This window comes from Taeniopygia guttata, chromosome Z, assembly GCF_048771995.1.
Source record: "Taeniopygia guttata chromosome Z, bTaeGut7.mat, whole genome shotgun sequence".
Lineage (NCBI taxonomy): Eukaryota > Metazoa > Chordata > Aves > Passeriformes > Estrildidae > Taeniopygia > Taeniopygia guttata.
The window spans coordinates 76,188,842-76,209,050 of record NC_133063.1 but is presented as its reverse complement, the minus strand read 5'-3'; the positions used below and the strand labels follow the sequence as shown (position 1 = coordinate 76,209,050).

General features: G+C 39.1%; 1 protein-coding gene across 1 annotated transcript; it reads left to right on the top strand.

The window, feature by feature from the left end:
• Positions 1–3,210: 3,210 nt before the first annotated feature.
• Positions 3,211–18,520, top strand: LOC140681966 (coiled-coil domain-containing protein 171-like). Its single transcript, XM_072922735.1, has 11 exons — positions 3,211–4,612; positions 5,346–5,462; positions 6,295–6,521; positions 7,146–7,325; positions 8,583–8,756; positions 9,231–9,376; positions 10,962–11,016; positions 15,388–15,520; positions 16,871–16,945; positions 17,455–17,550; positions 18,142–18,520. The coding sequence occupies exons 1-11, from the start codon at positions 4,198–4,200 to the stop codon at positions 18,330–18,332; spliced, it is 1,809 nt and encodes a 602-aa protein (XP_072778836.1). The 5' UTR covers positions 3,211–4,197; the 3' UTR covers positions 18,333–18,520.
• Positions 18,521–20,209: the final 1,689 nt, after the last annotated feature.

The window sequence follows — 20,209 nt, the reverse complement described above, 5'->3', positions numbered from 1 at the left end:
TAATCACTTGGAAGCCGCGGTGTGTATTTGGGAGCTATCCCACACGCTGCCTGGCGTCGAATAAACATATGTTTTCTAACTTTAAACTGTTAGAGCGTTTTTGTCTGTCACAGTTGGATATTGGTACTAGATCAATATCCATATTTCTTTAATAATTCAACTCCCCCTGAACTGTCTTGGACAATAAAGCCTTGGGTCCTGCTGATGCCCATCAAGAAAGACTCCTCTTGTGCAAGCAGCAGCTGCTGCATTGAAGTCTCCAAACTATTGGTAATGAACCAACACCCAAGCAAATCCATACTGTTTGTTTGAAAAATAGTCACTAAATTCGTTTTAAAGTGAAAGAAACCAAGCTCTTAAGGCCACATTTCAGTGACCTAATACCATGCTTTGAACTTCTGTAGTCTGAGATGGAGCAACTCAGCTCCACTCCCCTTAGAGAAGAGAGAGGGGAAAGGCTTTTGGGTGTTTGAAGACTGCATTTGTAGCCTGAACTGCAGAACAAAATCCAACAGGAATTAAGAATTCATGGTAGCCTCCCGTTCTCTGTTCTGAGGGTGATGTGCACATCTCTGACTTCTAAATTTCTAATTTAGAAGTCAGATTAATTAATTTCTCTAATTTCTACTAAAACATAGAGCACAGAAAAGAGAAACAAGACTCAATCTGCTTTTGGAAGATTGGAAGGCAGCAGCAGGAGCCATTTCCTGGGATGCCCCCATTGACAGGGTGGGCACTGTGCAAGTACCTGAGTAACTCAGAACAGCTCCCTGCAGGCTCAGCAAAGCAGCACCTTTGTTGTGAAGGTGAGTTGAGCACTCTAGGAAATTGTTCCAGAAGGACATAAAGAATTTATTAACCTGCTTCTTGCACAAAGCAGTTTGTGCTCACCTGGTTTATCTGAAACTCTCACACTGGCAAGTTCAAGCCCTTTCCTCTTTTTCTTTCTTTTCTTTCTTTCTTTCTTTCTTCCTTTCTTCCTTTCTTCCTTTCTTCCTTTCTTCTTTCTTTCTTTCTTTCTTTCTTTCTTTCTTTCTTTCTTTCTTTCTTTCTTTCTTTCTTTCTTTCCTTCTTTCCTTCTTTCCTTCTTTCTTTCCTTCTTTCCTTCTTTCCTTCTTTCTTTCCTTCTTTCTTTCCTTCTTTCTTTCTTTCTTTTTCTTTCTCTCCTTCTCTTTTTCTTTCTTTATCTTCCTTTTTTCTCTTTCTCTCTTTCTTTCTCCATTTCTTTCTTCCTTTCTTCCTTTCTCCCTTTCTCCCTCCCTCCCTTCCTGGAATCCTTCCTTCCTTCTCTCTTTCTCTGTCTCTTTTTCTCTTTCTTTCTCTCTATTCTCTCTTTCTTTCTCTCTCTCTGTCGCTTTCTCACTTTCTTTCTCTTGCTTGCTTTCTTGCTTTCCCACTTTCTTTTTTCCATTGCTTGTCCAATTTCTTGCTGTGAGATTTTCTTTGCAAGAATGAGTATGAATGAAAAGAACAGAACATTGTCCTGGATTTGTACAGTAGAAAGATATAAAAGAGAGAAGAGCAAGTCCACTGCACTGAAGCATTCACAGCTGAAGATACAGGAACCAGTTGTATGTGCAGGCACTGGTGGAATAAATACACAGTGACACTCAAATCCTGACACCCAAACCCCACTGCAGGGAAGCCAGAGGAGAGATTTGCCCACCTGCCAGTATGTGACTTCCCTGGCATCTCCAGGGCTTTCAGTGACTGGGAACAAAATGTGGTTTTGCCTGTGCCATTTTCCTGGTGTCCTCTGCCTGGAGGCCTAAAGGCCTTGCCTTTTGAATGGCATGGAACCCACAAGCAGTTTTTACTCACCCTAATTTCCAAAGATGTTCTGAAGGTATCCAGCTGATTACTGGAGATCAAAGCACTCTTGTGATAAACCTGCTCTGTGCATCTGTGTTGTGTAACTGATAACCCATCCTGCTGACAGGAGGAGGGTTGCTATTTGCTTTGGTTTCGTCTCTCAAGAACTTTAGGTATTTCTCACCTACAGACTTATTAAGAGCTTAAGGCATAAATCACTTAGGAGAGAACTGGGAGAAGAAAATTCAAAGCAGAACCCATTCTTTACCAAAAAGAAAAAACCAAACAACTCCCACTGATTAAACTCAACACAAAATATTTTCATGGTTCATTCCAAAGCAAGGAATGTGGTTTTTAAAATAATTCAAACAAATGCTACCTGGAAATGAATTTGATTCAAAGCTAACTAAAGCCAAAGTGGGCTTTTCATCAGACATACCCAATTTTTGCCTGGTATCATTCAGTTTGAGGTCTCTTGTCATCTGCAAGGTTTTATCTAACTCTGCCCACAGCCCTGGTGCAAAGTACCTATCCCAGATGGCTAACAACTAGGAGACATGGTCACAGTCAGAGTGGCCCCTTGATGTTCTGTGCTATTGTTGCTTATTCACGTGAACAGATGACTTTGTTTCCCACAGGCATTTTGCTTTCTGCCCAGGAGTGGTGAATGAACCACTCCAGCTGAGCTGTGAATTACAGCTCCAGAATGAGCAAGGATCCTGCACAACAACAGCACCTGATCTAATTTTTCCTTTGCCTCTGTGCTGAGAGAAAAGCAAGGTAAATTCATGTTGAATGTCTAAGTTCACTCAGTGGCTGACAAGACCTCCTTTAATGGATCCAGTACAAGTGATGAACCCAACCAACACAGCAATTGTTGTGGACAATGCGTGTCGTGTATCAATGAAAATGTGCATTTGTGACTGTCCTAGGGTGATGTTATGGTGTTTGTATCCCAAATCGTGTGTTCTGTTTATGTTTGATATTATGTCCTGTGCTTTCAGAACTGACTCTGAAAGTGAAGGTTTGTTTTGTCTTGTTATCAGTCGGTTCACCTCCCCCCATGGTCTGTTGTCTAGGAGAGGCTTTGCTTGCTTGCTCTTGCTCTTGCTTTTGCTTTTGCCTTTGCTTATTAGTTAGTTTAGCTAAGCAGCCCAATTTTTTCTCCCTGGACTATTTTCTTTCCCTCTCCTGAATATCACGATAACCTGCTCCGTACTGGGACCTGGGAAACACCGAGAAACACCAGGAGCCTGCATTTGGTGATTTGCAGCAGCCATCCCCAGTGTCAGAGACCAAGAACTGGGCGACCACGCCCGGAAGACACTTTCTAAATTTGTCATCTCTTCAGAGTGGTGAAAGGGTTTTTGTCATCTGGCGTTGTTAATTTTTTTTTTTTTTTTTTTTTTTTTTTTTGTGCTGGGTGGTGTCTTGTTTGTTAAATAAACCGGTTTTTTTCCCACTTCTCTCCAAGGAAATTCTTCCCAAACCAGGTGGGGGCAAGGGGCCGTGGGGGTTTTCTTTCTGGAGCTCCTTCCAGAGGTTTTCTCCCACATTTGCCCTAAACCAGGACATGATACTACAGTGAGAAGTGGTTTTAAAGTGTGAAACTGCCACTGCTTGTTAGATGAGTTATTTGCAACCCAAAATGTTACCTGTTATTCCACAACCACCACTTCCTGTCTTTACCATCACATTCCTTCACACCTGTTTCAATTAAAAGCATTGTGAATAAAGGGAATAGATGTCCCTTGTTATTTGTGAGTTGCTGCAACTTACTTCATAGAATAATGTTTTAGTTGATGCAGATTTCAGGACTGGAAGTCTTTGCATGCTGAAAAATTTAATCTGTCTAGCGTCACGTTCCAGCCTTCCTTACCTTTTTTCTCTCACTTACACTGGCTTTCTGCTTGGTAGAGCAGTGCTCTCCCTGAAATTGGAGGATGTTACTAGTAGTGTTAAGTCAACTCATAAAACTGTATTGTGGGCAGAGAAGCGGTATTGGACCTTCTGTGAGCTGTCACTGTATTGGTGGATTGTTCTTAGAAATCAGGAGTCCAATTTGCAGTTGATGATCCTGTAAATTTCCCTCCTATCATTGCTTTGGTTTCATATATCTGATTCTGTAATAGTTTACTAGAAGGAGATACTTTCATCCCCACCATTACTACAATTTTTTTACTCCTGTAATACATTTTTTGAATGGCAAAACAAAGAATTTTCTTTTTGCTCTTGTCTAGGTAAAAACCATCTAGTTAATATTTCTTCCTTTTAGTTTTTGGTTTGTTTCTGTTGCAGGAATGTGAAGAAACAGTGCAGAAAACCAGGCAAAAACTGTATGGCCTCGAACAAATCCGTGAGAAACTGGCCCACGAAAACAATTCCATGACAAACACATTATCAAATGCTCACAAAGCACGCTTATCCCTGCTGGCAGCCTGTGCACTGCTGTCAGGGGCCCTGTGTCCTCTCTACGGCAGACTGTGCTCTGTGTCTTGCCAAAGAGACATTCTCCAGGAACAGGTGAACCAGCACAAATTATTGAACCAGAAGATCATCAGCCTCCTTTATGCTCTCCCTACTAATGTGGGAAACAGCCAAGTTGAAGGCAGGCTGGGGCAGAGAAGAGCCAAGCACCTGATTTACGTCTTCCGAAGAGCTGTGATTGCAGTTCTGGCCGCTCACAGGCTGAGGGCTCTGGCCCGATATTCTGGCACCTTTTTCGTCTGGACAGATGGCTCCAGAGGATGCACTGGAATTCAAGTTTGTGTGGGAGAATCCAGAGGCAGGCATGTGTCACGTAAGTGAAATGTTCTCATGACAAATTATATGGTTAAGGAATAACAAAGAGCAAGATTATTATTATTGCTGGGACATAAAGACATAGTTAATGATATTTGGACAAATATTATTTATGTTTTTTATGTTGCTTGACAAATGTATTTCACTCTAAGAGAAAATGCTGGGTTTTATGTTAAGCATTGCAGGTAAAATTGCAATTATGCACATGAATTTAACACTATCTGGTATTTTTGATATTTGTGTTATGAATTTCAGAACTAGGTGCTACAGCATCTTCTCTGTGGTAAATATCTTGCAATGTTCCTAAATTATTAACCATCACCTTTTCTTTTTTTTTTTTTTTTAGAAAAGGTATTTCCTTTTCTTTTTAAAATAATTTTTAATATTTATTTCCTAATAAAACCCACAAAAATGGCGTTTTGATTAAAGTAAAATATTAGCATAGGATTTTGAATTTTTCTTTAGAGACTATGTCTACTTGCCCCTTTCTGTTGCCAGATCAGTTTATACTTCCCTCTGCAAGGACAAATGGTATATCATAAATGTTTTGCAAATTAGAAGATTAATCTACTGGTCTTTTTTAGTAATTCTGGAAGCATACTTAAAATGGTCTAAATTGTCTTGACTAATTTGTTGTTTCTATGCTTATTTTTGGTTAATTTCTGAAAGAGCTGGAGTGTGCCATATCTTAGTGATCCACTTATCCTGATAGCTGCAATTCTGTTTCCCAGGTTTTGAAGAGGAAGGAGTTGACTGTATTGAAGCACTTGATTGGTTGACTAGCTCTAACCTCTATACTGCAATAATCAGCTCCGTCTCTGAACTGGAGGATGTTCTGAGCACACAAGGTAATTTTAACACTGTATTGTTGTAGCAGAAATATATTAAAAATAAGTAAGTAAGGGTGGTCATATAATTTCTATTTTTATGATTTTATCTAAACTATTCTGGATCGTAGCTCTGAAGAGATATTTCTGAATATTATGATACACACCTTTGATGAGAGGTTATATCCTGACCTAGTCAATACAAATTTTAGTGGGGCTGTTTCCCTGAAGGAGTAATTTTATTGCAGGGTAAAATAATAACCGTCTTCTACATTCTCTGAATGATCACATCTCTGTACTATTGGAACAGATTCATTTTCTTTAACAGCTGATAGGATATTTTATATATATTTTATAGCCATGGAAGCAGAAGGCTGGAGAGTGTTTCTGGAGTTTATTTACAGTGAAAACTGATAAAGGCTTCCTTGGTTCATCTGCATTGCTGCCATCCCTGGTTCTTTATTAATCTCTAGTTTCAGAATCCCCACAATTTTGTCACAGAAAAAAAGGATATTAGAAGAGGGACAATTTATGTGAATAAAGGGAACTAGCAGGAGAAAGACAAGGTGATGCATTTTCCAGAAGGCTAAATACTAAATTGGTATAAAAGTTGTCATTGCATCAAATGTGCTTAGATGCACTTTCAGGCACTTTTTTCTTTGAGCATGCTGTTTTCAATAAATTGAGTTAATATCCTCAAAAAGCGAAGTTTGAACAGTGTTTCAGATTCAGTATTCTGTGTTTCAGAATATTTACAGGTTCCATCCTGTATAAATGAAAAAGAACATGATATTACAGGACATGGGAAGTAATAACCTGCTTGATGTTTTCTTTTTGTTGCTGTTTCTTAAAGATGCATACTCCTGGCTTTCTGGACACTCACTCATCAGTGTAGCCAGGAACTGCTTTGCAAAACTGATGGACAACCTGAGCATACTGATGGAGACAGTTCAAGGGAAACCTTCTGGGTGCAGAGGCTACCTGGAGAGAGACTCCCTGATACAGAGGCTGGCTTGTGGGCTCCACAGAGTAAATGCCCAGGCCTTGGAAGCTGGATTGTATGACAGACTGCCCAGCACAGTAAGCAGATTTACAGTCCTCCTTCATGGAAACAGAAGGCTTACAGCAGCAGTGAAGCTCCCTTGATAGCACCATTTAGTCCATGACAATGAAATACCACTATATGGGCACTCAGAAGTTGATTTGTCACACATTAGGGTGTGAATAGGTCTTCTCTTTTATTGACAAAGAATTTTTGGAGGAGGTTTAGTGTATCCAAATAAAAGATTTTTTTTCAAGGTCTATCAGATCTACATTAGCTTATAAGAGCAAGTTTGCTTTTTGTTTGATGTAAATGTTAAGGATGCTTTTTATTATGGTTTTCTACTTTCTCATGTTTACTATCCTTTCTTTCAGTTAAGATAACCTTCTTCCCTTTAACCAAAATGAAAGGATAAATTCTTTCTCCGACAATCTTTTATTGGAGACTTTAGGTGAAAATAGTACTTCTATGTAAACAGAATTTGTAGCCCTTGCTAGGGTTGGCAGGTGACAGGTTCAAACTTTTGCCCTTGTGTATGTCTTTTAGAGGTGGAGGAAAAAATGATAGTTTTGTCTTCATTTTCTTGGGTCTTAAATACGATTTATTTTATTGCTGACATAGCAGATTTTATAGCCCATCAACTTGTTTTTGTTTGCTGACAGAGAAACATAGCAGTCTTGCAGCAAGAAATATTGGAATTTTCACAAAGGCTTCATGCAGCAGAGATAGAGTCCCGCTCACTGCACCTGCAGCTTGCAGAATGCAGATGGGCTTTCAGTGAGATGCAAAAAGATGCTGAAAAGGCCCACAGACTGCAGGAGCAATTAAATGAACTTCAGCATGTAAGTACATTTGATTTGGAGGCTCCCTTGCTTAAAAGAGATTCTCCTTTCTACACATTTTTGATTTGTGTCCTTTTTGAAAACAAGCATAAAATTGATTTACTTTCAACAGAATTTTGCAGAAACCTTGCCTTGTAAATATCTCTAAACTAGAAGACAGATGTATTTAGAAAGACCCCTTTTCCACTGGAGTTTCCTTTTGATTTGTAGAAGGAGGTATCCTGTATAAAATGCAGTTTGGTGTTCATCAGTTTAGGTTCTCCCTTTTGTTGGAAATGTTGTGATGATTTATGTATCCTAAAAGAAGATTTCACTTCAACAGAGTAAAGTCAGCTGGAATGAGGGTATTCAATAAGAATGTTTATGAGAAGTTCATTAAATATAAATATAGCAGTTTAAACTCGGTATGGATGTTGATGAATGTTATAATAAATACAATACAAATTTTAGTAGGTCTGTTTCTCTGAAGAAGTAACTTTATGGTGGGGGAAAAAAGCCTTTTCCTACGTTCTCAGTAACACAAATGCACAAAATTCTCCCGAGTCTTTTACTGTTGCTGATTAACTTACTGAAACACTGTGGGTTCCCTAACCTGAAGCCTAGTTGGTAGAACCTGGCAATGTGTCCTAATCCAAACAGTTCCAAGCAGATAATATGCTCTAGATGATGTCTCACTTATTGTCCTTCCTGTTCCTATCTAATAAAATGGATTTTTTTTTTACTCCAAAATATCTAATCATCTTCAGTTCTGTTCTCAACAGGTTTTATTCCCTTAGTGCTTTGGGACAATTAGATGAAAATTTTATCACATTTTACCATCACATTTTAGATTGTAGTTGAAATGCAGATAATGATTTTCCTTGAAGAATTATTTCTTCTTTCTGGAACAGTTTTTGGAGGAGAAGAACAATCCACAAAGGTGTTTACAAGGATTAATAAGCTATCCACTAAAATTTTGATCATTGATCTGCATATTTTTCCTTCTAAATATTGAGGTTTTGCATCCTAGGGTCCTAATTTGAATAGAATATTGAATGCCAAGACTTTACATGAATGTTCTTTATAAAAAATACAGTAATTAACTGGTCTTCAGTCTTACTGTTCAGTGATCTGTCTTCATGTTAAAAAACCCTCAATACTAATCCTAAGCATGCATTTGTTTTAGAATTTGGTATGTTTGCAAGTGGAACTCACTCAGTGGTAGGGAAACCACTGAATATAGTTACAGAATCAGGCACAACTTGTTTTTCTCTCCAGAAAATCAACCAAGACAATATACATGAGGAGTTAGATAATGCTTTGCAGCGTGAGCAGGAGGCAAGATTGCTTTTACAAGAACACCAGCGACGGCTTCAGGAGCTGAGTAATAGACTGGAATTGCACTCATTTGCCAGCCCAGATAGAAGCCAAGCCGCTAATGTATCTCTGCTGGTAAGCCTATTCTTCTGGAACAGTCAACAGAATTTTACCTTTTGTTAAATAAGCCAAATAGTATAGTCCTTGTGAAAATAAAGTAACAGGAGTAAATACACACACGCTACTCAGTCTGATGGAATTTTAGGCTACTGAGACAACACTTCAAAGACTCCTTTTAAATTTTTTTTAAAGCTATCTATGTTTTATTTTTAACGATTTAAGGAAAATACTTCAAGGGGGGTTTGTTTTGGGGGGTTTTGCCTACAATAATTTTGTTTTCTAAAGCACATTTATACATAGCAAATATACTAAAAACTAGGGGTTTCTGAATCAGTAATGCTTTTTCTAGGAAATTCATAAAACCTTAGTATGCAGTGGTCCAAATCTACTTCGCAATCAATTTGTCTTCCACGTTGGTCAGTAGCCAGTGGCATAAAGTGAAGTTTATTTGGGCTAAAGAGTAACTCTGCTCTCTGTCTGCTGTGGCAGAACCTCTCTAACACAATGGAGCAGCTGAGGAGCAGAGACCAGGTTCTGTATCACCAGAAAAGACTCCAGGAAGACACGGAGCAGGACCAGCAACAGCTTCAGGAGACTCTTGAGGAGGCAGAACCTGCCCTCAAACTGGGAGTAAAGTGAGCACTGGGGCCTGGGGGATGTCACTTAAAGTAAATAAAAATTTAAATTCCTACTTCCATGGGCAGGGTTTTAGCCCTGTACAGTGTAAGGTTAGAAGAGAAAAGTACATATGTCTCTTTTATTTTTAAATTCAGGGATAGTCTTCTAAAAACAAAAGTGTTAGTTCAAAATACTAGGTCATACATTTTATGCAGTTATCCCATAATAGTGCTCCAAATTCTGGGTGCTGAAATAACTAGCAAACAAAATACCTGTTCTATCTTACTGCTCTGAGAACATCTCTTTGGCAGATCCTTAAAGTTTTGTTTACTTAGGAAATGATTGCTTGTTCTCTGTGTTTCCACACCATCTTTTTGTAGACAGATACAATTTATTTATAGTGAATACAGAAGCATCAGATAGGGGACAGGTCTTTGCCACCAAAGGTACTGAAACCCATTTTGGACCTAGCCTTTCCTGTGGTACAAGATAGATCTTTGTTCTGATTTCAGGGAGTTTTGGATTTAGCCCTAATCCCCACACCACTACACAACAACCCTGAGTGAAGGGAAAGGCTCAGGCACAGGTCTTGAAAAGTCAAAAGGAGCCCCCTTGACTTGAAGGAGGTTATTGCTAAGCTATTTTTACACCATGTGAAAAATTAAATCTTTGCAGATTTTGTTTTCTAATACTTATCATAGCATGAAATATGTATTATGAATATTGTTGTTCCATGGCTAGGATCTAAAAAAAATTAGTTAATTAAAATTTCTCATCATACCTGGGATTATTCAACCCCTGAAGAGCAGCATCTGAGAAGCTTTAAGGGTTTTATGCACCAGAGATATAATGCAATTTGCATAGTCCTCAATGAAATGTTTAACAAGCTAATTAAAATTATCAAATCATACCAAATGATGGTAGGATTTGATCAAAGCAAGTGTCACCTGCAGAAGGACTTGCTCTAGAAAGCATTCCGTTTTCATCCTGCCCCGATCTATTTTGGGCATTTCAGTAAAGAGCATTCCTTGTGGCCATACATATATCCAGTAAAGGTTATTTTAATGAAAAGTGACTTTAAAACTGGCATTTTTTCCCTGTATAGAGCAGCTGAACATCAAACAAGAAAGCTACCCTTCCCTTCATTATTATAGCAACTCTTCACAACAAATAGGGTTTTTTTCTCCTTTTGGAACATATAAGCAAAGCAGATGAAATAAACAGAATCTCTCTGTGTTTTCCAATACAAGAATATACTACCACCCTGCTAGAGACTTTTTATGACCTCTATATCCAAGCCATAATACTTGTTCATTGATAGACCTATAATTACATCTACTTGAATTGCTTATCCTCAACAGAATCATCTTTCATATGGAAATGAACCAAATAGTGGTACATTAACTATTTTTAGGGTTTGCATTGGAGATATGAAAAAGAGAGAAAACCTGAACAGTTTATAACTGTTATAATAATCAACAATTATTTTACAAGACATGACCTCCATAAAGTAGCAGAAGATTAATTTCTACATTGGTAGAGCTTCAGTTCCATAAAGATATTCCATTATTTTGTTTTGTTTTGTTTTTTCTTTTATAATAGAGACAAAGAGTTGCTCATCAATCATATGAAAGCTGTGGAAGACGCCCTGAATGAGGTAAGAATTGGAAGTGTTCCCTCTGATTTGTGTTTCCAAACACGCCAAAGCCTTAGAACTGCTTCTTCTCAGGGGAAGAGAGAAGTTGTTGCAAAGCAACTTCCTTTTCTTAGTGTTGAAGTTTCCCTGCTTAACTTCTTCCATCTTAATAAACCTCAGTGAAATAAAATGCAAGTTTGTAGTACACACACAACTTGTTCTAAATGTAGAAGTTATGCCAAAATCCACTTTCCTTCCCTCACTGAGCATTATTTCTGGTTGACAAGTGAAGACTAATGGAACACACAAATTTTATGGTTAATCCTCTACTGAATAATGAGAGGTCACATACTTGGTGGCCATATTTGGCTTTGTCTGCTCCTTTAGCTTATGAAACATCATAAATAGGAAAAGAAAAGGCAGGAAATCATAATCTTTGGTCAGAAACTTCTGTGGTATTTTTTAAAATCATATTTTAAACTTAATAGTAATCTCAAATTTTCCCTCTGACTTGCACAATTGTGCCCTGTTATAGGACTATTTGAAGGTCTAATAAAGATGTACATATTAATTATTTAGGAGAAAGGACTATTTCAACTCTAGCTCTAAAGGCAGATGGTTTCATAACTTTTTAATCTAGAGCAGCATAGAGCAAAAGAAGTGTTTTCATTACCTTGGAGTGTTGATTTCCCTTACTACATCTTTAATTCCTAGCAACATGGGATTCTCTTCTTTATTTTAGTTTCTGCGTTCACCAAAACTGTTGTTAATTATATTTTCAGGTATCTTTTTCAAGTCTCTTTCCTTTAATGTTCATAGAAAATGACAGAACCTAAACTGCATTTATCACCTACAGCAAACTGTGCTGAGAGAAAATTTTCTTTGGGCCACCACCAGCTTCATACTGGCTTCTTTCAGACTTTGGAAGTGAATGTCATGCAGCAACTGCCGTGTTTTCACAGTAGTACATATGTGCCATGTCCTTGGCCGTTCTCTTTTCTGACCAGGGCAAGGTGCTTTTTTTATTTTCTTGGTAGCATTCTCTCCCAGCACTGTGAATTAGAGATTTATTTGCAATGAAAATTCAATCATTTGTACTTTATTCATGGATGTTAGGTCCGGTGATCAATGCAAGTCCACTCAATGGGCTCAAGGGGACCCAGTTCATCCCAGCTGGTGTGTCTGAAGGAGAATTACCACTGGTACTGGGTTTTTTTGCCCTTTAGGCCAAAGAGGAGGCCGTGGCAGGTGCTGCAGCAGCCACGCCGCTCCCCAGCCTGCAGCTGGAGACCCTTTCAGAGGAAGCAGTGAGGGGCAAGCCAGAGGCTTTGTTGTTCCAGGTTAGAGTCTAAAACCAATCCTGTTTCATTTTTTCTGCTTTAATTTTCTTTCATTTTTGGCATCTGAGACACAACAGGCAGATAGACTGCTCTGAGCATGTGGAGAGCAAAAAGCTTCAAAACGATTACAGTCAACAGCAGAAAAACAATGTCCATGTATATTCTTGCACATGGTATTTCAGAGATGATGGTAACTTTTAATTTTGCAGTTACAGCGTCAAATAACTGATGGGAATACAAACATGGACAGAAGTATATGTACCTGAAAATTAATATCCCTCTATCTCCCTCTTTTTTTTCCCATTAATATACACAAGACTAATTAAAAAAGAAAAAAAAAAAACACAAACAAAACTAAAACCAAGTAAGGTTCCCACAAACAAACAAAACCAACCAAATAAAAAATACAAGATTTTCATACTCCATTTTGGTCAGTATCAGATTTTTTTCAACCCACAGTTCTAGAATAAATTATGGAGTTTTGAGCAGTCCTCATTTAAAAAACCTGATATTTAGAATGTTTAATATAGAAGCTATTTTGCTCATGTAGCTTCTATATACATATAATAATTATATTTATTATATTAATTTATTATAAATATAATTAATATTATATATAAATACTGATTTTGTTAGGACAAAAGAATAAGTAGGAAAAAAGATAAATTAACAGAAAATGTACCATAGTTTTGGCTCTAAACATAGATTCAGTGGATTCAGTGCAATGTCTCCTCATTGTTTTTAAGTTTGATGTCTTCTGCAGAAACTAGCCATTAGTCTTTATAGCTGTGCAGAATATATTAGTGTCAAGACAGATTTTTTTTCCCAATGAGAGAGCAAAAGGCAGAGTGAGTCATATTTCTTTCATTTTACTTCTCTGTCTGAAGAGCAGGTAAATGAGTAAATTGCAAGGATCTTAGACAAAATAAGTATTTCATACAGTGTGTAAGTTTCTGCAGTAATGCCTTACAATTTGTTCTAGATTTTCTGTTCTAATGTAGTATAAAATTGCAGGATCAGGGTCACAAAATCAAACATTCAAGAAAGATAGATTCTAAGCTGTAAAATTCTCAGTGTTGCTCTCTTGCATGCATACATGCCTGATAAAGATATAAATTATGTATGGATTATCGTGTTTCCACACTAAAAGATGGAAATATGGAATATGCAATACTTTGAGATTCCCATGAGGCTTAATTAGCACAGATGAACTTTTCCATCAAAGGGTAGAATTAAAAATGTTTTCCCAGTACAGTGATCCATTTTAGAGCTGCACAAAAGGTTCCATGTGTGGCATCTTTTCACAGGAGGCATTGTTGCAATCACAGGTTTTAAATCCTGCTTTTCTAATTCGGTGGTGGATGCAGCTTCTTTTTTCTTTTTATCCCATCCCAACTCCCAGTCTTTTTGACCTCAGAATGATTGCAGAAGCATCTGCAGCCTGTTCCCTCTTTTTCTCCTGAAGAGAATCAGAAATACAAAAAGTCTAATTTCATATTTGCACAAAGTGCTTGTGGTATAATTAACATAGTAGAGTACATGCTGGGGAGCTCGCTGCTGGGACAGACTGGTAAAGTTCATGTTCACCTGGCAGCCTCAGGTGCACTTGGTAACTCAGGACATATACAAACAGCACCAATGGCTCACAGTCTGTGTCACTGTGAACTTCCTTTTCTCCATCCATTTTCCTCTTTCTCCCTTTCCCCATCTCTCTTTCCACCTTTTCCCTCTCTCTCTTCTGCCCTCATCTCTAGTTTCTGTTTGATTCCTTTCCAAGCTCATTATTGAGGTTTTATTATGAAATTTGCCTTTTATAGACAGACGTCACCTAATGGATTTTAGTTTTACTTTATACCAAACTGTATGAAGGGCAATCCTGCAATCTTGAGTGAAGTAACGAGTTAGGAATCACTTTAGGAGCACTTGTCATTAAAAGCAGTGCAGTTGTTTGCAGACACATCCTCTAGAACTGTGTTAATTAGTCTGTGGTGAGCACAATTCAATTAAAGGCCTTATAATCTGTAAGAATCCTCTTTCAGAACTAGAACCACAGCACCAAGACATTTTGTAGATTCTTTCTGATGACAAAAGATGTGATATGGGTTGGTTTGACACTGCTGGTTCCTAGAAACCACAATGAAATAACCTGATTGAATTTAGCAGTGTTAACAACTATTCTGAAATTCAGCAATGAGAAACCAAGGAAAGAAAAAAACTACAAAAATCTTTGTAAATCTGTTTGTGGTAATAAGCTGATTTTTGTCTGTATCACAAGTTTACATTCAAAAGATCAGTGTCATACTATCTGAATGGGAAAATAATCACAAATAAAATGTGATTAACCATTGTAAAGAAGACCAATAAGTTCAACAAATAGTTGAGACTACTTGAGATACATATAAAGTTACCAGTACTGCCAAATCATCTGTGCTCTTTTGTCCTGCTAATTTTATCATTAATCCAATCAATATAACAAAATTGGGACATTCTTCCACTGCATACATGGAAATAGTTACATTTTTCCAATTATAGTGCAATCAGATTATTTGTTTGCAGAGGTCTGTAGGTTTGTGACGTTTCTTCTGTTACTACCATTTCTTTTTCCCCCCCTGTGGAGTGGAAGGATTAATCAATTGACTCATCTTGGAAGTGTGAACATTAGCCTGAAACTGTGTGGTCATTTTTTGTGAACAGAAATTGAACCTGCACTAAGTCTTGTATTGAAATAAAATGAAAAAATTGTATCAAGAGCTCAATGCTGTACTGCATACTTGAAAACGTCTCATCAAAGCATCTTCTTACTAGGGTGTGGACTCATTCTCTGCTCCTCAATGATATCAATATTCACTATTTTAGAAAAAATACAAAATCCAGCATTAGATGTTTTGATGTTTAAGTCCTGGGACTGACATTATGCCTGGCTTACAATCTGTATTTGATCTCTTTGCTAAAAAGAAATGTTTTGTCTTTTGTAAAAAATTTGGATGTGTGCTATTTGGCATTTAAGTGTAGCTTGCCTGGCAGTAATGATTCCTTCTACTTTTATTTAAAGCACGTGCTTAGACACTTTATGGATCTCTACTCATTGGCAGCTTCCAAAGTTAAAGCATTAACATCAGGAAGGGAATCTTCACAGATTCACTTTGAACCCTTAACTGCTGAGCCTCTTACTCCTGCTGCTGATGGTAAGTCTGCTTTTCAAGTAATTGCAGTCACTTGGATGTGGGTTACCAGACAGCATCTCCCTTCATGCTGCACAGCTTCTGTAGGCAAATACAGCAATACTTGATTGTAATGATAACGGAGAGCAATAAAATTAGTGCAAAGAGAAATGTTCTGAGACAATTTTCAAAAGAGAAAGAAGATAGTGAAACCTAATACAGGGATTGAAATTACTATTGTAAGCTTTCTTCCTACTGGTTGCTATTTGATTGTGCATTTTTGGTTTAAGTTCAGATTTGTTGCTTGATTGGTTGGATTCTGGGTTTTTTTGTTTTGGTTTTTTTTTTGGTTTTTTTTGGTTTTTTGTTTTGTTTTGTTTTGGGGAGTGGTGAGTGGGTGGGTGTTAGTTTGGGGATTTTTTTTATATTTCTTTCCTCCTTCCTTCCTTCCTTCCTTCCTTCCTTCCTTCCTTCCTTCCTTCCTTCCTTCCTTCCTTCCTTCCTTCCTTCCTTCCTTCCTTCCTTCCTTCCTTCCTTCCTTCCTTCCTTCCTTCCTTCCTTCCTTCCTTCCTTCCTTCCTTCCTTCCTTCCTTCCTTCCTTCCTTCCTTCCTTCCTTCCTTCCTTCCTTCCTTCCTTCCTTCCTTCCTTCCTTCCTTCCTTCCTTCCTTCCTTCCTTCCTTCCTTCCTTCCTTCCTTCCTTCCTTCCTTCCTTCCTTCCTTCCTTCCTTCCTTCCTTCCTTCCTTCCTTCCTTCCTTCCTTCCTTCCTTCCTTCCTTCCTTCCTTCCTTCCTTCCTTCCTTCCTTCCTTCCTTCCTTCCTTCCTTCCTTCCTTCCTTCCTTCCTTCCTTCCTTCCTTCCTTCCTTCCTTCCTTCCTTCCTTCCTTCCTTCCTTCCTTCCTTCCTTCCTTCCTTCCTTCCTTCCTTCCTTCCTTCCTTCCTTCCTTCCTTCCTTCCTTCCTTCCTTCCTTCCTTCCTTCCTTCCTTCCTTCCTTCCTTCCTTCCCTCCCTCCCTCCCTCCCTTCCTCCCTCCCTCCCTCCCTCCCTCCCTCCCTCCCTCCCTCCCTCCCTCCCTCCCTCCCTCCCTCCCTCCCTCCCTCCCTCCCTCCCTCCCTCCCTCCCTCCCTCCCTCCCTCCCTCTTTCCTTCTCTCTTTTTTATCTTTCCTTGTCTCTTTCTCTTTCCTTCTTTTTCTTTATTTTTCTTTCTTTTTCTTTCTCTTTCTTTTTCTATACTTTGTTTTTTTTCTTTACCAAAGCGTTTTCCTTTCTTTCTGTTATAAATCATTAGCTTTTCTGTAACAGCCTGTCCTTGTGCCCTAAACCCCTTCAGTTCTGTCCATTTCCTTGCTTTTTCACATTTACTTTTTTGGAACAGAATCCTTGCAAGTTCACTTTTCCCTCAAAGAAGCTGGTTCCCCTCCTGCTGGTGCTGCTCCTTCTGCTCCTGATGGTAAGTCTGCTTTTCAAGAAATTATAGTTTCTTAGCTGTTATTTTCCAGACAGCATCTCCTTTCATGCTGCTCAGCTTCCATAGGTAAATACAACATTACTTGATTTTACACATAATGGAGCAATAAAAGTAGTGCTAACTGAAATGACCTATGACTTTTCAGAAGAGAAAGGGGATGGTGAAAGATAAAACAGGGATTAAAATTGCTAGTGTTACCATTTTTTTTCCTCTATTGGTCCTGATTTGCTTAGGTTTTTGTTTGGGTTTGGTTTGTTGAATCTTTTGTTATTGGGTAGTTGTTGTGGTGGTTGGGTGGGTATTTTCATTTACAGTTTTTGATTTTTGTTATTATTGTTTTCCCTTCCCTTCCCTTGATTTTTTACTGAAGTCTTTTTTCCTTTCTTACTCTTAGAAACTATTAACATTTCTGTAATGGCCTTTCTTTGCAACCATAACCCCTTCAGTTCTGTGCATTTCCTGGCTTTTTAAAGTTTACTTCCTCCAAACAGAATCTTTGCAAGTTCAATTTCAACCCGAAGCAACTGGATCGCCACGTCCTCCTCCTCCTGCTGCTCCTGCTGCTCCTGCTGCTCCTGCTCCTGATGGTAGGTCTCCATTATTGTCATTTGGACGTGGGCTCCTTGCTAGCATCTCCTTTCATACTGCACAGCTTCTGTAGGCAAATACAACAATAATTTTAAGTGTAAACATAATGGAGCAATAAAAGTAGTGTTAACAGAAATGTTCTGTAACTTTTCAGAAGAGAAAGTTGGATGATAGCAGAGGGATCAAAATTACTAGAGTAATTTATTTTTTCTATTGGAGCCCCTTTGCTTAGGTTTTTTAATTTTCCTTTGGTTTTGGTTGCTTGGTGAGTTGGATTTTTTGGTTATGAGGAGTGTTTGCTGTGGGGTGGGTGTGTGGTTTTGGGTTCTTTTTTTTTTGTATTCCTGTTTTTGTTTTCCTCCCTCCCTCCCTCCTTCCCTCCCTTCTTTCCTCCCTCCCTCCCTACCTCCCTCTCTCCTTCCCCTTCTCTTCCTTCTCTTCCTTCTCTTTCCTTTTCTTTTTTTTTAACAAAGCTTTTTCCATTCTTTCTATTAGAAACCATTAACATTTTGTAATACCCTTTCCTTGCAACTATAACCATTCCAGTACTCTGCATGTCCTTGCTTTTAAAATGTACTTTCTCCAAGCAGAAACTTTGCAAGGTCACTTTGAACCCAAAACTGGTGATACACCACCTGCTCCTGCTCCTGTTCCTGCTCCAGATGGTAAGTCTGCTTTTCAAGCAATTTCAGTCACTTGGATGTGGGTTCCTAGCCAGCATCTCCCTTCATGCTGCACGGCTTCTGTAGGCAAAATCAGCAATACTTACATGTCAGCATAATGGAGCAATACAACCAGTGCAAACACAAACATTCTGAGCCATTTTTCAGAAGAGAGGGAATGGTGAAAGTTAACACATTGTGTTTGTAAGTGCTTGCCACATTTTGTAATGGCTTTTCCTATTAGTCCTTATTTGCTTAGATATTCTACGTTTTCATTTAGCTCTAGTTGCTTGGTACGTTGCAATTTTTTGTTTTGGGGATTGTTGATGGTGGGTGTGTGTGTGTTTCTTTTTTGCTTTTTTTATTGCCAATTTTAATTTCTTCCCTTCCCTTCCCTTCCCTTCCTCTTCCCCTTCCCCTTCCCCTTCCCCTTCCCCTTCCCCTTCCCCTTCCCCTTCCCCTTCCCCTTCCCCTTCCCCTTCCCCTTCCCCTTCCCCGTCCCCTTCCCCTTCCCCTTCCCCTTCCCCTTCCCCTTCCCCTTCCCCTTCCCCTTTCCCTTCCCCTTCTCCTTCCCCTTCCCCGAACTTACCTTCCCAGAACTTACGTTCCCTTCCCTTCCCAGAACTTACCTTTCTTTCCTTTTTTTTTTTTTTTTTTTTAACCAAAGGCTTTTTCCTTTCTTTTTGTTATAAACCACTAACATTTCTGAAATAGCCTTTCCTTGCAACCATAACCCCTTCAGTTCTCTGCATTTCCTGGCTTTTTTCAACTTTTTCTTTTGAAAAAGTAAACTCTGGAAAGTAAATTTACTTTCCCTGAACAGACTCTTTTGGACCTCGCTTTGTGCCCAAAGGAGCTGCTGCACCTCCTGCTCCTGATGGGAATCTGCCTTTCAAACAATTACAGTCACTTGGGTCCCCAGCCAGCATCTCCCTTCACACTGCACAGCTTCTGTAGGCAAATACCACAATCTTTAATTGTCAACATATACCGGAGCATTAAAATTAGTGGTAACAGAAATATTCTAAGACATCTTTTAGAAGAGAATGGTGGTGCTGAAAGCAAACCCAGCAATTAAAATTACTACTTCTTCTGTTCCTGAATAGCAGGCTGATTAAAAGAGACCCCTAGGGAGTGCGGCGACCCAGAGCGGGCAAACTGGAGCGTGGCAAGGCTCTGAGGGAGCGGCACGGCAGTTTGCGTGGCAGATGAACAAGCAGAGTTCCAGCTTTTGTTGCCTCTCAGATTTACTGTGTGTTGTGTGCAGTGTTTCTGTTGGTTGGTTGGTTTGGGGTTTCTGGTAGTAATGGTTTTTACGTGATTGAAAACTGTAGTTAGTACAAGAGCATGTAACCAGATGGAACCCTCCAAAAAGGATGTGTCTGTGCAGACCCATTCCTGTGTGGACTGTTTGAGCTTATCAGTGCTTTCAGGGGGCATTGCAGAGGGAACCTGCTTGTGGTGTGAACACGTGAATCATCTCCTTTCACTTGTGGCCGAGCTTAGAGAGGAAGTTGAAAGACTAAGGAGCATCAGGGAAAGTGAAAGATTGGCAGAGTTCAGCCCTTCCATCCTTGAGGGAGGCCCACCAAGAGTCAGAGGACTCCTGTGACTCTCACTGTTAGGCAATAGAAGGACACCTGGTAGATGAAGGGGAGTGGAAATGGGTCCCTACTCGAGGAGGTAATAATAAAAACTCCTCCTGACTCTCACTCCCAAGCCAGGTGCCACTTCAGAATAGGTATGAACGCCTGGAGAATCAGCCAGATGATTTAGAAGAAAATTATCTGCCCAGTGAGCCTCCCAGTTATGATTAATCTGTGAGAAGGACTACCACCTCTAAGATCAAAAAGAAAAGAAGGTTAATCATGGTGGGTGATTTCCTTCTGAGGGGAAAAGAGGCCCCCACATGTCGACTGGACCCACCCCACAGAGAGGTCTGCTGCCTCCCTGGGGCCTGGGTATGGGATATCACTGAGAGACTGCCTGGGCTGAT

Bases quoted from the DNA above. Each gene is read 5' to 3' on its own strand.
- LOC140681966 (XM_072922735.1), top strand. From the start codon at position 4,198: ATGACAAACACATTATCAAATGCTCACAAAGCACGCTTATCCCTGCTG. The intron at 6,522-7,145 runs GTAAGCAGATTT...GTTTGCTGACAG, and splicing joins ATGACAGACTGCCCAGCACA to AGAAACATAGCAGTCTTGCA. The intron at 7,326-8,582 runs GTAAGTACATTT...TTTTCTCTCCAG, and splicing joins AATTAAATGAACTTCAGCAT to AAAATCAACCAAGACAATAT.